Source organism: Gobio gobio (genome assembly GCF_949357685.1).
Source record: "Gobio gobio genome assembly, chromosome: 23".
NCBI classification, from domain to species: Eukaryota; Metazoa; Chordata; class Actinopteri; order Cypriniformes; family Gobionidae; genus Gobio; species Gobio gobio.
Window position 1 is genome coordinate 45,088,128 of NC_137119.1, and position 15,000 is coordinate 45,103,127.

At 49.3% G+C, this 15,000-nt stretch overlaps 1 protein-coding gene across 50 annotated transcripts in view; it reads right to left on the bottom strand.

Moving 5' to 3' along the window:
• LOC307119830 (uncharacterized protein) overlaps positions 1 to 15,000 on the bottom strand; it is a 148,302-nt gene that overhangs the window by 1,086 nt on the left and 132,216 nt on the right. For all 50 annotated transcript variants that reach the window (XM_079806439.1, XM_079806436.1, XM_079806479.1 and 47 more), the window contains 9 exons: positions 14,499 to 14,603; positions 13,802 to 13,894; positions 13,625 to 13,714; positions 12,635 to 12,739; positions 12,136 to 12,298; positions 11,878 to 11,970; positions 11,695 to 11,790; positions 5,538 to 5,638; positions 1 to 4,521 (listed from right to left, as the gene is read on the bottom strand). The exon at positions 1 to 4,521 is cut by the window's left edge and continues 1,086 nt beyond it. In XM_079806439.1, coding sequence (XP_079662565.1) covers positions 4,345 to 4,521; positions 5,538 to 5,638; positions 11,695 to 11,790; positions 11,878 to 11,970; positions 12,136 to 12,298; positions 12,635 to 12,739; positions 13,625 to 13,714; positions 13,802 to 13,894; positions 14,499 to 14,603 — 1,023 coding nt within the window. In that variant the 3' untranslated portion in view covers positions 1 to 4,344. The remainder of the gene's footprint in view (positions 4,522 to 5,537; positions 5,639 to 11,694; positions 11,791 to 11,877; positions 11,971 to 12,135; positions 12,299 to 12,634; positions 12,740 to 13,624; positions 13,715 to 13,801; positions 13,895 to 14,498; positions 14,604 to 15,000) is intronic.

The window sequence follows — 15,000 nt, forward strand, 5'->3', positions numbered from 1 at the left end:
GACAAACGCGTGTCGTCGGAAAGGTCTGAGTCTCACGGGTCCATATTTACTGACGGTTTTGATGGAAGTGATTTTTGGACAGAAATTTCGTCATTAAAATAATAAATCAATGGAGTGTGTGACGCCCGGTGGATGTTTGTGGTTCAGCGCCTCAATCAGCTTCAAATGAGGAACACGGCTTGGTTAGACACATGGCTTTATATTAATTTTAGAGTAAAATTATTTTGTCAAATATATATATATATATATATATATATATATATATAAAAAAAAAATTTAGTACAGTGTTTAATTTACAGCACACTTAAACTTCCATAACTTTTTCATACTTTCATTTTTCACTTCAGCAATAATCAGCCGAGTGTCGTCTTTACAACGAGAACACTCTAAAGTCTTGAATTACAGCCGTTTCAGTTTCAACAGTGCATTTTCACGTCTATCTCCAAATATCTTACATACTGTGCCTTTAACATATCATTTAAACATAACCTTTAACGTTTTATAAGATGCAAAATTCAAATGTATAACAGAAAAGATTAATTTGTCTTAATAGCATTTTCACACAGTTAAGACGCTTGCCATTGCATTTTCATTAAATGTCCCGCAAGAAGCCGTTAAAAACATTAATTTATGTAAATGTAGGTTAATTTAAAGGGAAACTTTAGCGCTGGGAAGATGAGTGTGTGTTTAAACTGGGTCATTTATGTAGTAGAAATGTGAAATGATTTTAGGAGTTGCTGCCTTCTACACTGAGAAAAGACAGAAAATGTGTTTTTGGCTCATGTGGATGAAAGACAACAACTCCCAGAATGCACTTGCTTTCGCTGCCCTACGAGGCCATGCCCACCAATTACATCTCTTGCCCACCGCGGTGTGTCCAGTCTGGTGTGTTTCTCCGTTATGAATGCCCGAGCGGCCGTCTGTGTCTTACATTCGGTGAGTGAGACGATTTTTGTGTCATCTGAGGCTTTTTTCATCTCAGGGGGGCACGACCATTGGAATATACGGGTTTCTACTGAAACAGAGCTAACCGCTGAAGTTACCCTTTAACCCTCGGGTCCTCTTCGGACAAAAATGACCAAAACATTTACTTTTTGAAATTATTATTTTTTTTGCTTCATGGGAATGGGATGACACTTAGTGACTTTTGTTGCATTAGCCATTTGACCACACACAAAAGTTATGGGGAGGATTCGGTTATGTCAAAGGGTCGGAAAAAACATAGTCACACTTGTCAAATGGGAAATACGCAAAAATACAAAAACTCAGGGAATCTTTTGGTGATACAAACCACAAATCAGCCATGATCCAGAAAAACACACACACAAACACACACTCATGTAAACACACTCAGAGACACACACAGTTAAACACACACTCATGTAAACACACTCAGAGACACACACACTCAAACACACACTCATGTAAACACTCAGAGACACACACTCAAACACACACTTATGTAAACACAGACACACACACTCATGTAAACACACTCAGAGACACACACACTCAAACACACGGTCATGTAAACACACTCAGACACACACACACACACACACACACACACACACACACAAACACACTCATGTAAACACACTCAGAGACACTCAAACACACACTCATGCAAACACACTCAGAGACACGCTCAAACACACACTAATGTAAACACACTCAGAGACACACACACACACACACACTCAAACACACACTCAGAGACACACACTCAAACACACACACACACACACACACACACACACACACACACTAAGAGACACACACTCAAACACACATTCATGTAACTCGCACACTGAAACACACACTCAAACACACACTCAGAGACACACACACTCAGAGACACACACTCAAACACACACTCAGACACACACACACTCAAACACACACTCATGTAACTCGCATACTAAAACACACACTCAGAGACACACACACTAACCACAATATAATACCCAATCAAATGAGCTGGTGTGGCTGTATCAATGTGGTAAAACTGAACCAAAATTCTCAAATAAGAGGTTAAAATAAGATTATTATGCTGTGATAAAACACACATGTTCATTTCTGTTACATTTTTATTGAATTTTGATGTTATGTGTTCAAAATGTTCTCCTCTTTGCTCAGGTTTGAATGTAATAAAATGAATGCAAAAACTTACACTTCAAATCAACATAAAAATAAGAAAAATCTAAACCTTGTCAAAAAGTAGCCTTTGAGAATGTCTAAGTATAAATCCAAATCCAAAACTTAATAAAAATAAGTATTAATGTCTAATAACACTAGAACATTTAGAGTTCTATAGGACTCTAGTGGTCAAAACAGGGCATTACATCCGGTTTTCTTTTTTTCCTCCCACCAGACGGCACTCATCTACTAACGCCTCGTCTCTATTTTAACATGGAATATATTTTTAATTGAAAAACATATTAGAATTTTTTTTATTATTATATTTAATGGGGAAAATAGCTAATACATTTTTTATAAATATTGCATAAAAAAACCCTCAAAATTCTAAATAATAATCAAAAAATATTATTGGACTAAAATAAGTTCCATTGGTTTTCCTGGGGGGGGGTAACATTTTAAGGCTTTGGTCAGTTTTGACCGAGAAGAAGCCGAGTGTGACCCTTAACCGAAGAGGACCAGAGGGTTAAACTCAGAAACGCATATTACATTTCAAACTGAATATAACCAGCCATGCTTCCACACAGAACAACATCTGATCAGTTCAGCTCTCTGGGGTTTCACTCTCGAGCTGTTCTGGGTCAGAAGTGACACGGTCATGTCTGCAGGGTTTTCAGCACATCAACACACACACACACACACACACACACACACATGAGGCTGACCATCGTGTGACTTTCCCATCAAAAACTCAAAGTTTGGACTTCAGAAACTCTCCAACGATCCTCTAAACTAAAACACCGTCCTTATGAAGTCGATTCCAGCCTCAATATCTAAAAGATCTGGACGGGTCACAGGACACCAGACTCTTGCTCTTGTTTATGGGGAAATACAATCTAAATGAAGTGAGTTTCGGATTAAACAAGCCAATAGGAGATTTCAATCCGACACACGGGTGTTCTTCTGACCCCATTGGCAGAAACTTCAGCTTGTTTAATCAGAAACTCACTTCAACAAGAGCAAGTGTCCTGTGACCCGTCCAGTAAAAGCGTCAGGATATTTATGTTTGGACTGGAAACAAGACGACGATACTACAACAGAACAGCGTTTACTTCAGCTCTCGCTCACGGGACGAACTCATAATAATAATAATGTGATGTCATCATAAACACTCATTAAAATAACACACAGCGTGAAACTCCCATCATACTCCAGAACTACATCCGTGTACATGAGCGGACTAGCACTGCTTTACTCGCCAACATGGAGAAAATTAAAGTTAAAGAAGAATAATCTCATCAAACTATCATCAACATTACTCTGATGTCATGCTCATATAATAATAATAATGTTGATCAGCATGTGAAGTCTCTCAGGTTTAGCCGTCTGACATCACTTCCTCTCAACAGGTGAATACACTAGGTTAATGTGCGAGGTGTAGTGAAGGCTTGTGTGTGAGTGTGTGTGAGTGTGTGTGTATGTGTGTCTGTGTGTGTATGTGTGTGTGTGAGTGTGTGTGAGTGTGTGTGTGTGTGTGTGTGTGTGTGTGTGTGAGTGTGTGTGTGTGTATGTGTGGGCATGTTTTTGTGAAATATCAGGACACAAATGTGTATAATGACATGGGTATTACAAAAAGAGGGTGAAATATGAGGACGTTCCCCATGTCCTCACTTTTCAAAATGCTTATAAATCACACAGAACAGGTTTTTTTCACAGAAAGTGAACTGCACAGTCTCCTGTGAGGGCTAGGTTCAGGGGCAGTGTGTGTGTGTGTGTGTGTGTGTGTGTGTGTGTGTGTGTGTGTGTGTGATGGGTAGGTTTAGGGGCAGGGGCAGTGTGTGTGTGTGTGTGTGTGTGTGTGTGTGTGTGTGTGTGTGTGTGTGTGTGTGTGTGTGTGTGTGTGTGTGTGTGTGTGTGTGTGTGTGTGTGTGTGATTCGGATTAGGTTTAGGGGCAGGGGCAGTGTGTGTGTGTGTGTGTGTGTGTGTGTGTGTGTGTGTGTGTGATGGGTAGGTTTAGGGGCAGGAGCAGTGTAAGGGGATAGAAAATACGGTTTGTACGGTATAAAAACCATTACGCCTATGGAATGTCCTCACATTTCACAAAAACAAACATGTGTGTCTCTGTGTGTATGTGTGTGTATGTGTGTGTGTGTGTGTGTGTGTGTGTGTGTGTGTGAGTGAGTGTGTGTGTGTGTGTGTGTCTCTCAGTTGAAGCACTCCACGTAGTTGGCGGGAAGCATGCCAGACTTCCCCGTCCGCTGCACGGTGCCGAACATCCATCCCTCGTCGATGGGCTGAGCGTTGATGATCACGTCACCGTCGCGGAAGGAAACCTCGTCGTGATCCTGAGCGGCGTAATCGTACAGCGCTCGATACACCCTCTACACACACACACACACACACACACACATATTATTACATTATTACAGGAATCACGTGTTCAAGAGAACATCATCATCACTTCCTGGGGCAGAATATCAGTAATAACTACAGCTGAGAACAGAAGCTCAAGCACGGGTGTAACCACTTAGATCATAGATGGAGATTTACCACAGGACATTTATGATTATTAAAGCTTTTAAACAGCAAACTCGCTCATCCATGTCTTTATGGAGACGCTTTGTGCACTGGAGCGCAGTCATGCTGGGACAGGAAGGGGCCGTCCCCAAACTGGTCCCACAAAGTTAGGAGCATTAAATGGTCCAAAATATCTTGGGAGTTCCTTTCGCTGGAACTAACCCCTGAAAAACAACCCCACCCCATGATCCCCCCTCCACCAAACTTTACACTTGGCACAATGCAGTCAGGCAAGTCCCGTTCTCCCGGCAACCGCCAAACCCAGACTCGTCCATGGGATTGTCAGACAGAGAAGCGTGATTGGTCACTCAGAGAACACGTCTCCACTGCTCTAGAGTCCAGTGGTGGCGCGCTTTACCCCACTGCATCCCACGCTTTGCATTGCACTTGGTGATGTAAGGCTTGGATGAGATGCTCGGCCATGGAAACCCATTCCATGAAGCTCTACACACTGTTCTTGAGCTCATCTGAAGGCCACAGAAGTTTGGAGGTCTGGAGCTCTTGACTCTGCAGAAAGTTGGCCACTTCTGTGACCCTCAGCATGTGCTGACCCCGCTCTGTGACCCTCAGCATGCGCTGACCCCGCTCTGTGGCTGAGTTGCTGTTGTTCCCAATGGCTTCCACTGTGTTATAATCCCACTAACAGTTGAGCGTGGAATATTTAGTTGTGTAGGGATTGAACACCTGAAGGGGTGTCCCAATACTTCTGGCTATAGTGTGTGTGGATGAACATGAATGAGTGCTTTAGCTAGTTACCGTGTTTATCACTGTACAGTCTCGTCTACTTGCATGCGTTCATACATGTGTGTGTTTCTCTCACCATGCTGGCGTGTGGCGGAGACTGAACGCTGCGGACGGGCTGCATGTGTCCGTGACCCTGCAGGAGCTGCTGAGGATGCTGGGATTGATGCTGGTAAACACCTGTAAGACGGACACACATCACAAACATCAGAGACGCAGCACTAGTGGAAACCCTTCACACGCTGACGACGGGGAACACGGATGCTTTATCTGTGACGTGAGGACGGGGAACACGGATGCTTTATCTGTGACGTGAGGACGGGGAACACGGATGCTTTATCTGTGACGTGAGGGCGGGGAACACGGATGCTTTATCTGTGACATGAGGACAGGGAACACGGATGCTTTATCTGTGACGTGAGGACGGGGAACACGGATGCTTTATCTGTGACGTGAGGACGGGGAACACGGATGCTTTATCTGTGACGTGAGGGCGGGGAACACGGATGCTTTATCTGTGACGGTGAGGATGGGGAACACGGATGCTTTATCTGTGACGTGAGGACGGGGAACACGGATGCTTTATCTGTGACGTGAGGGCGGGGAACACGGATGCTTTATCTGTGACGTGAGGACGGGGAACACGGATGCTTTATCTGTGACGTGAGGACAAGGAACACGGATGCTTTATCTGTGACGTGAGGACGGGGAACACGGATGCTTTATCTGTGACGTGAGGACGGGGAACACGGATGCTTTATCTGTGACGTGAGGACAGGGAACACGGATGCTTTATCTGTGACGTGAGGACGGGGAACACGGATGCTTTATCTGTGACGTGAGGGCGGGGAACACGGATGCTTTATCTGTGACGTGAGGACGGGGAACACGGATGCTTTATCTGTGACGTGAGGACGGGGAACACGGATGCTTTATCTGTGACGTGAGGACGGGGAACACGGATGCTTTATCTGTGACGTGAGGGCGGGGAACACGGATGCTTTATCTGTGACATGAGGACAGGGAACACGGATGCTTTATCTGTGACGTGAGGACGGGGAACACGGATGCTTTATCTGTGACGTGAGGGCGGGGAACACGGATGCTTTATCTGTGACGTGAGGACGGGGAACACGGATGCTTTATCTGTGACGTGAGGACAGGGAACACGGATGCTTTATCTGTGACGTGAGGACGGGGAACACGGATGCTTTATCTGTGACGTGAGGGCGGGGAACACGGATGCTTTATCTGTGACGTGAGGACAGGGAACACGGATGCTTTATCTGTGACGTGAGGACGGGGAACACGGATGCTTTATCTGTGACGTGAGGACAGGGAACACGGATGCTTTATCTGTGACGTGAGGGCGGGGAACACGGATGCTTTATCTGTGACGTGAGGACGGGGAACACGGATGCTTTATCTGTGACGTGAGGACGGGGAACACGGATGCTTTATCTGTGACGTGAGGGCGGGGAACACGGATGCTTTATCTGTGACGTGAGGACGGGGAACACGGATGCTTTATCTGTGACGTGAGGGCGGGGAACAAGGATGCTTTATCTGTGACATGAGGACAGGGAACACGGATGCTTTATCTGTGACGTGAGGACGGGGAACACGGATGCTTTATCTGTGACGTGAGGATGGGGAACACGGATGCTTTATCTGTGACGTGAGGACGGGGAACACGGATGCTTTATCTGTGACGTGAGGACAGGGAACACGGATGCTTTATCTGTGATGTGAGGACGGGGAACACGGATGCTTTATCTGTGACGTGAGGACGGGGAACACGGATGCTTTATCTGTGACGTGAGGACGGGGAACACGGATGCTTTATCTGTGACGTGAGGACGGGGAACACGGATGCTTTATCTGTGACGGTGAGGACGGGGAACACGGATGCTTTATCTGTGACGTGAGGACGGGGAACACGGATGCTTTATCTGTGACGTGAGGACAGGGAACACGGATGCTTTATCTGTGACGTGAGGACGGGGAACACGGATGCTTTATCTGTGATGTGAGGACGGGGAACACGGATGCTTTATCTGTGATGTGAGGACGGGGAACACGGATGCTTTATCTGTGACGTGAGGACGGGGAACACGGATGCTTTATCTGTGACGTGAGGACGGGGAACACGGATGCTTTATCTGTGACGGTGAGGACGGGGAACACGGATGCTTTATCTGTGACGGTGAGGATGGGGAACACGGATGCTTTATCTGTGACGGTGAGGATGGGGAACACGGATGCTTTATCTGTGACGTGAGGGCGGGGAACACGGATGCTTTATCTGTGACGTGAGGGCGGGGAACACGGATGCTTTATCTGTGACGTGAGGACGGGGAACACGGACGTGAGGACAGGGAACAAGGATGCTTTATCTGTGACGTGAGGACGGGGAACACGGATGCTTTATCTGTGACGGTGAGGACGGGGAACACGGATGCTTTATCTGTGACGGTGAGGATGGGGAACACGGATGCTTTATCTGTGACGTGAGGACGGGGGACACGGACGTGAGGACAGGGAACACGGATGCTTTATCTGTGACGTGAGGACGGGGAACACAGACGTGAGGACAGGGAACACGGATGCTTTATCTGTGACGTGAGGACGGGGAACACGGATGCTTTATCTGTGACGTGAGGGCGGGGAACAAGGATGCTTTATCTGTGACATGAGGACAGGGAACACGGATGCTTTATCTGTGACGTGAGGACGGGGAACACGGATGCTTTATCTGTGACGTGAGGATGGGGAACACGGATGCTTTATCTGTGACGTGAGGACGGGGAACACGGATGCTTTATCTGTGACGTGAGGACAGGGAACACGGATGCTTTATCTGTGACGTGAGGACGGGGAACACGGATGCTTTATCTGTGATGTGAGGACGGGGAACACGGATGCTTTATCTGTGACGTGAGGACGGGGAACACGGATGCTTTATCTGTGACGTGAGGACGGGGAACACGGATGCTTTATCTGTGACGGTGAGGATGGGGAACACGGATGCTTTATCTGTGACGGTGAGGACGGGGAACACGGATGCTTTATCTGTGACGGTGAGGATGGGGAACACGGATGCTTTATCTGTGACGTGAGGACGGGGAACACAGACGTGAGGACAGGGAACACGGATGCTTTATCTGTGACGTGAGGACGGGGAACACGGATGCTTTATCTGTGACGTGAGGACGGGGAACACGGATGCTTTATCTGTGACGTGAGGGCGGGGAACACGGATGCTTTATCTGTGACGTGAGGACAGGGAACACGGATGCTTTATCTGTGACGTGAGGACGGGGAACACGGATGCTTTATCTGTGACGTGAGGACAGGGAACACGGATGCTTTATCTGTGACGTGAGGGCGGGGAACACGGATGCTTTATCTGTGACGTGAGGACGGGGAACACGGATGCTTTATCTGTGACGTGAGGACAGGGAACACGGATGCTTTATCTGTGACGTGAGGGCGGGGAACACGGATGCTTTATCTGTGACGTGAGGACGGGGAACACGGATGCTTTATCTGTGACGTGAGGGCGGGGAACAAGGATGCTTTATCTGTGACATGAGGACAGGGAACACGGATGCTTTATCTGTGACGTGAGGACGGGGAACACGGATGCTTTATCTGTGACGTGAGGATGGGGAACACGGATGCTTTATCTGTGACGTGAGGACGGGGAACACGGATGCTTTATCTGTGACGTGAGGACAGGGAACACGGATGCTTTATCTGTGATGTGAGGACGGGGAACCCGGATGCTTTATCTGTGACGTGAGGACGGGGAACACGGATGCTTTATCTGTGACGTGAGGACGGGGAACACGGATGCTTTATCTGTGACGTGAGGACGGGGAACACGGATGCTTTATCTGTGACGGTGAGGACGGGGAACACGGATGCTTTATCTGTGACGTGAGGACGGGGAACACGGATGCTTTATCTGTGACGTGAGGACAGGGAACACGGATGCTTTATCTGTGACGTGAGGACGGGGAACACGGATGCTTTATCTGTGATGTGAGGACGGGGAACACGGATGCTTTATCTGTGATGTGAGGACGGGGAACACGGATGCTTTATCTGTGACGTGAGGACGGGGAACACGGATGCTTTATCTGTGACGTGAGGACGGGGAACACGGATGCTTTATCTGTGACGGTGAGGACGGGGAACACGGATGCTTTATCTGTGACGGTGAGGATGGGGAACACGGATGCTTTATCTGTGACGGTGAGGATGGGGAACACGGATGCTTTATCTGTGACGTGAGGGCGGGGAACACGGATGCTTTATCTGTGACGTGAGGGCGGGGAACACGGATGCTTTATCTGTGACGTGAGGACGGGGAACACGGACGTGAGGACAGGGAACAAGGATGCTTTATCTGTGACGTGAGGACGGGGAACACGGATGCTTTATCTGTGACGGTGAGGACGGGGAACACGGATGCTTTATCTGTGACGGTGAGGATGGGGAACACGGATGCTTTATCTGTGACGTGAGGACGGGGGACACGGACGTGAGGACAGGGAACACGGATGCTTTATCTGTGACGTGAGGACGGGGAACACAGACGTGAGGACAGGGAACACGGATGCTTTATCTGTGACGTGAGGACGGGGAACACGGATGCTTTATCTGTGACGTGAGGGCGGGGAACAAGGATGCTTTATCTGTGACATGAGGACAGGGAACACGGATGCTTTATCTGTGACGTGAGGACGGGGAACACGGATGCTTTATCTGTGACGTGAGGATGGGGAACACGGATGCTTTATCTGTGACGTGAGGACGGGGAACACGGATGCTTTATCTGTGACGTGAGGACAGGGAACACGGATGCTTTATCTGTGACGTGAGGACGGGGAACACGGACGTGAGGACAGGGAACAAGGATGCTTTATCTGTGACGTGAGGACGGGGAACACGGATGCTTTATCTGTGACGGTGAGGACGGGGAACACGGATGCTTTATCTGTGACGGTGAGGATGGGGAACACGGATGCTTTATCTGTGACGTGAGGACGGGGGACACGGACGTGAGGACAGGGAACACGGATGCTTTATCTGTGACGTGAGGACGGGGAACACAGACGTGAGGACAGGGAACACGGATGCTTTATCTGTGACGTGAGGACGGGGAACACGGATGCTTTATCTGTGACGTGAGGGCGGGGAACAAGGATGCTTTATCTGTGACATGAGGACAGGGAACACGGATGCTTTATCTGTGACGTGAGGACGGGGAACACGGATGCTTTATCTGTGACGTGAGGATGGGGAACACGGATGCTTTATCTGTGACGTGAGGACGGGGAACACGGATGCTTTATCTGTGACGTGAGGACAGGGAACACGGATGCTTTATCTGTGACGTGAGGACGGGGAACACGGATGCTTTATCTGTGATGTGAGGACGGGGAACACGGATGCTTTATCTGTGACGTGAGGACGGGGAACACGGATGCTTTATCTGTGACGTGAGGACGGGGAACACGGATGCTTTATCTGTGACGGTGAGGATGGGGAACACGGATGCTTTATCTGTGACGGTGAGGACGGGGAACACGGATGCTTTATCTGTGACGGTGAGGATGGGGAACACGGATGCTTTATCTGTGACGTGAGGACGGGGGACACGGACGTGAGGACAGGGAACACGGATGCTTTATCTGTGACGTGAGGACGGGGAACACAGACGTGAGGACAGGGAACACGGATGCTTTATCTGTGACGTGAGGACGGGGAACACGGATGCTTTATCTGTGACGTGAGGACGGGGAACACGGATGCTTTATCTGTGACGTGAGGACGGGGAACACGGACGTGAGGACAGGGAACACGGATGCTTTATCTGTGACGTGAGGACGGGGAACACGGACGTGAGGACAGGGAACACGGATGCTTTATCTGTGACGTGAGGACGGGGAACACGGACGTGAGGACAGGGAACACGGATGCTTTATCTGTGACGTGAGGACGGGGAACACGGACGTGAGGACAGGGAACACGGATGCTTTATCTGTGACGTGAGGACGGGGAACACGGATGCTTTATCTGTGACGTGAGGACGGGGAACACGGATGCTTTATCTGTGACGTGAGGACGGGGAACACGGATGCTTTATCTGTGACGTGAGCTTTACTGGGAATGAACACGGGTTAATCACGCGTGTCGCTGGCGCTCAAACACACGCGTGATCTTGCCTGAGCTGGATCTGCTGCACACGGACGCGCTGCGATCGGTCCAGAGCTCTGAAGCCAGAGAGCTGCACACCGACTGCGGGACACGGCTGACGCGCTCTAACACATACACACACACACACAGAGTTACAACACGCGTGATCCGCCGTGGATGGCCACTGTAAGGCTGTGGTGCGACTGCGGTACCCGTCGTCCTGCGCAGGCTTTTAGACTGAATGTTGTCCTCCACCGGGTCAAAGTCAAAGATGGATCCCGGGTCAGTCCTCCAGACCTTCAGCTCTTCAAAGGTCAAAGGTCGAGATGGTTCGATCAATCATGTACACTAGTGCTCGCTCTGAGAGATTAATCCTCTATTCATGTGATAAACCGATCATACTGGACAGTGAAATACCGTTAACATGATCAACAGCACTCATGAATATTCAAGAGTTGTGAGGAACTGACCGGCCGCTCCTCCTGATCTGCGGTCCATCTCAACCACCTGTGGCTGGACGCCATGGTAACCGCCTCCCACCTGGTCTCCATGGAGACGTGCCATGTGCTGCTCGTCGAGGGTGTGTGAGGCGCCTCTGCCCCGCGTGCGCTCGAACTCCTCGTGATACTTGGCCTGAGAGACACACAGAGAGCGTCACACACCGGCACAATAACACACACACTCTCACACACACACACACACACACACACAGGTGTCTGTTACGGTGCATTTGGTCTCTGATAAACACACACACACACACACACACACTCTCACACACACACACACACACACACACACACACAGGTGTCTGTTACGGTGCGTTTGGTCTCTGATAAACACACACACACACACAGTTGAGCTCGTGATTCTTTATTAGCACACGCGTGTTTTCATCCGTCACCCATGTGGCGAGTCAGTCGCGTGTTAGTGCCGTGATGTCACGCGTGGGCGTCGCCGCAGTCCTGCTACCATGGAAACAGATTCCTGAGATTTCCGCACACGCCTCATTTCAGGCGTGTCCAGCTCTGAGCAGGAGTGACCTTTGACCTCCTGCAGACCCCGCTGGTACTGCACCTGAAACACACGGTTAGTTTCACAGATCAGATAAAGAGTCGTCAGTCATTCCAGTCTCACATGTAACTAATTTGCATAATACCCGCCTCTGGTTCTAATTGGCTGAACAATGTCTCTTAGCCCCGCCCTCACTCACTGTAGTTAATGCCCGCCTCTGGTCGTGTTTGACGGAACAGCGTCTCTTAGCCCCGCCCTCACTCACTGTAGTTAATGCCCTCCTCGGGTCCTGATTGGCTGAACAGCATCTCTTAGCCCCGCCCTCACTCACTGTAGTTAATGCCCTCCTCGGGTCCTGATTGGCTGAACAGCATCTCTTAGCCCCGCCCTCACTCACTGTAGTTAATGCCCTCCTCGGGTCCTGATTGGCTGAACAGCATCTCTTAGCCCCGCCCTCACTCACTGTAGTTAATGCCCTCCTCGGGTCCTGATTGGCTGAACAGCATCTCTTAGCCCCGCCCTCACTCACTGTAGTTAATGCCCACCTCTGGTCCTGATTGGCTGAACAGCGTCTCTTAGCCCCCCCCTCACTCACTGTAGTTAATGCCCTCCTCGGGTCCTGATTGGCTGAACAGCATCTCTTAGCCCCGCCCTCACTCACTGTAGTTAATGCCCGCCTCTGGTCGTGATTGGCTGAACAGCAACTATTAGCCCCGCCCTCATTCACTGTAGTTAATGCTCGCCTCTGGTCGTGATTGGCTGAACAGCAACTCTTAGCCCCGCCCTCACTCACTGTAGTTAATGCCCTCCTCTGGTCATGATTGGCTGAACAGCGTCTCAGGACAGCATTAGGGCACTTTAAAACAATATCTTGTGTGTGTGTGTGTGTGTGTGTGTGTGTGTGTGTGTGTGTGTGTGTGTGTGTGTGTATGTGTGTGCGGTTCTTGCCGAGCTGATGTTCTGCTGGTTCTGTTTGACCCGCTCCAGCTCTGGAGTCACTCCCACACTGACCGGATCAATGGCGTTCTTATATTTGACCTGCATGATGTGTGATTGACATTCTGATGAGCAGCTCGTCACACAGGATGACTGACACATGTCAATCACACACACACACACACTCACTGCGCTGATGTTCTGCTGGTTCCGGCGGACCCGCTCCATCTCAGGAGTGTCAGTCACAGCTGTTCCCGATCCCACAGACTCCCGGTACTGGACCTGCGGATCATCAGCCAAGCTTTACTCTGGGCTACTGTCTTATGTAAATGATCTGCAGATGAGGCGCTGTCAGCACACATGAGGAGGCCGTCACATGATCAGACTCAAACGTGTGTGTGTGTGTGTGAGAGTGTGTGTGAGTGAGTAACATGTTGATCGGTTGAGTGTGTGTGTGTGTGTGTGTGTGAATGAGTGACGTGTTGATCGGTTGAAGTGTGTGTGTGTGTGTGTGTGTGTGAATGAGTGACGTGTTGATCGGTTGAGTGTGTGTGTGTGTGAATGAGTGACGTGTTGATCGGTTGAGTGTGTGTGTGTGTGTGTGTGTGAAAGAGTGACGTGTTGATCGGTTGAGTGTGTGTGTGTGTGAGTGAGTGACGTGTTGATCGGTTGAGTGTGTGTGTGTGTGTGTGTGTGTGTGTGTGTGTGTGTGTGTGTGTGTGTGTGTGTGTGTGTGTGTGTGTGTGTGTGTGTGTGAGTGAGTGACGTGCTGACCGGTTGAGTGTGTGTGTGTGAGTGACGTGTTGATCGGTTGAGTGTGTGTGTGTGTGTGTATGTGAGTGACGTGTTGATTGGTTGAGTGTGTGTGTGTGTGTGTGTTACTCACGTCACTGATGTTCTTGGCGTTCTCTCGGGCGAGTCTGATCTCTGGAGTGTCACTGAGCGTCGACGTCAGACCCTTCATCAGCCGCGAGTCCCACGTGTAGAACAGCTGCACACACACACACACACACACAACCGATCAATATGGACATACTCACACTCACACACACACACACACACACACACACACACACACACACACACACACACACACTCAACCGATCAACACGTCACTCACACACACAGACACACACACTCAACCGATCAACACGTCACTCTCACACACACACACACACACACTCAACCGATCAACACGTCAGTCACACACACACACACACACACACACACACACACACACACACACACACACACACACACACACACACACACACACACACACACTCAACCGATCAACATGGACATACTCACACTCGCACACACACACACACACACACACACATACACACACACACACACACACTCAACCGATCAACACGTCACTCACA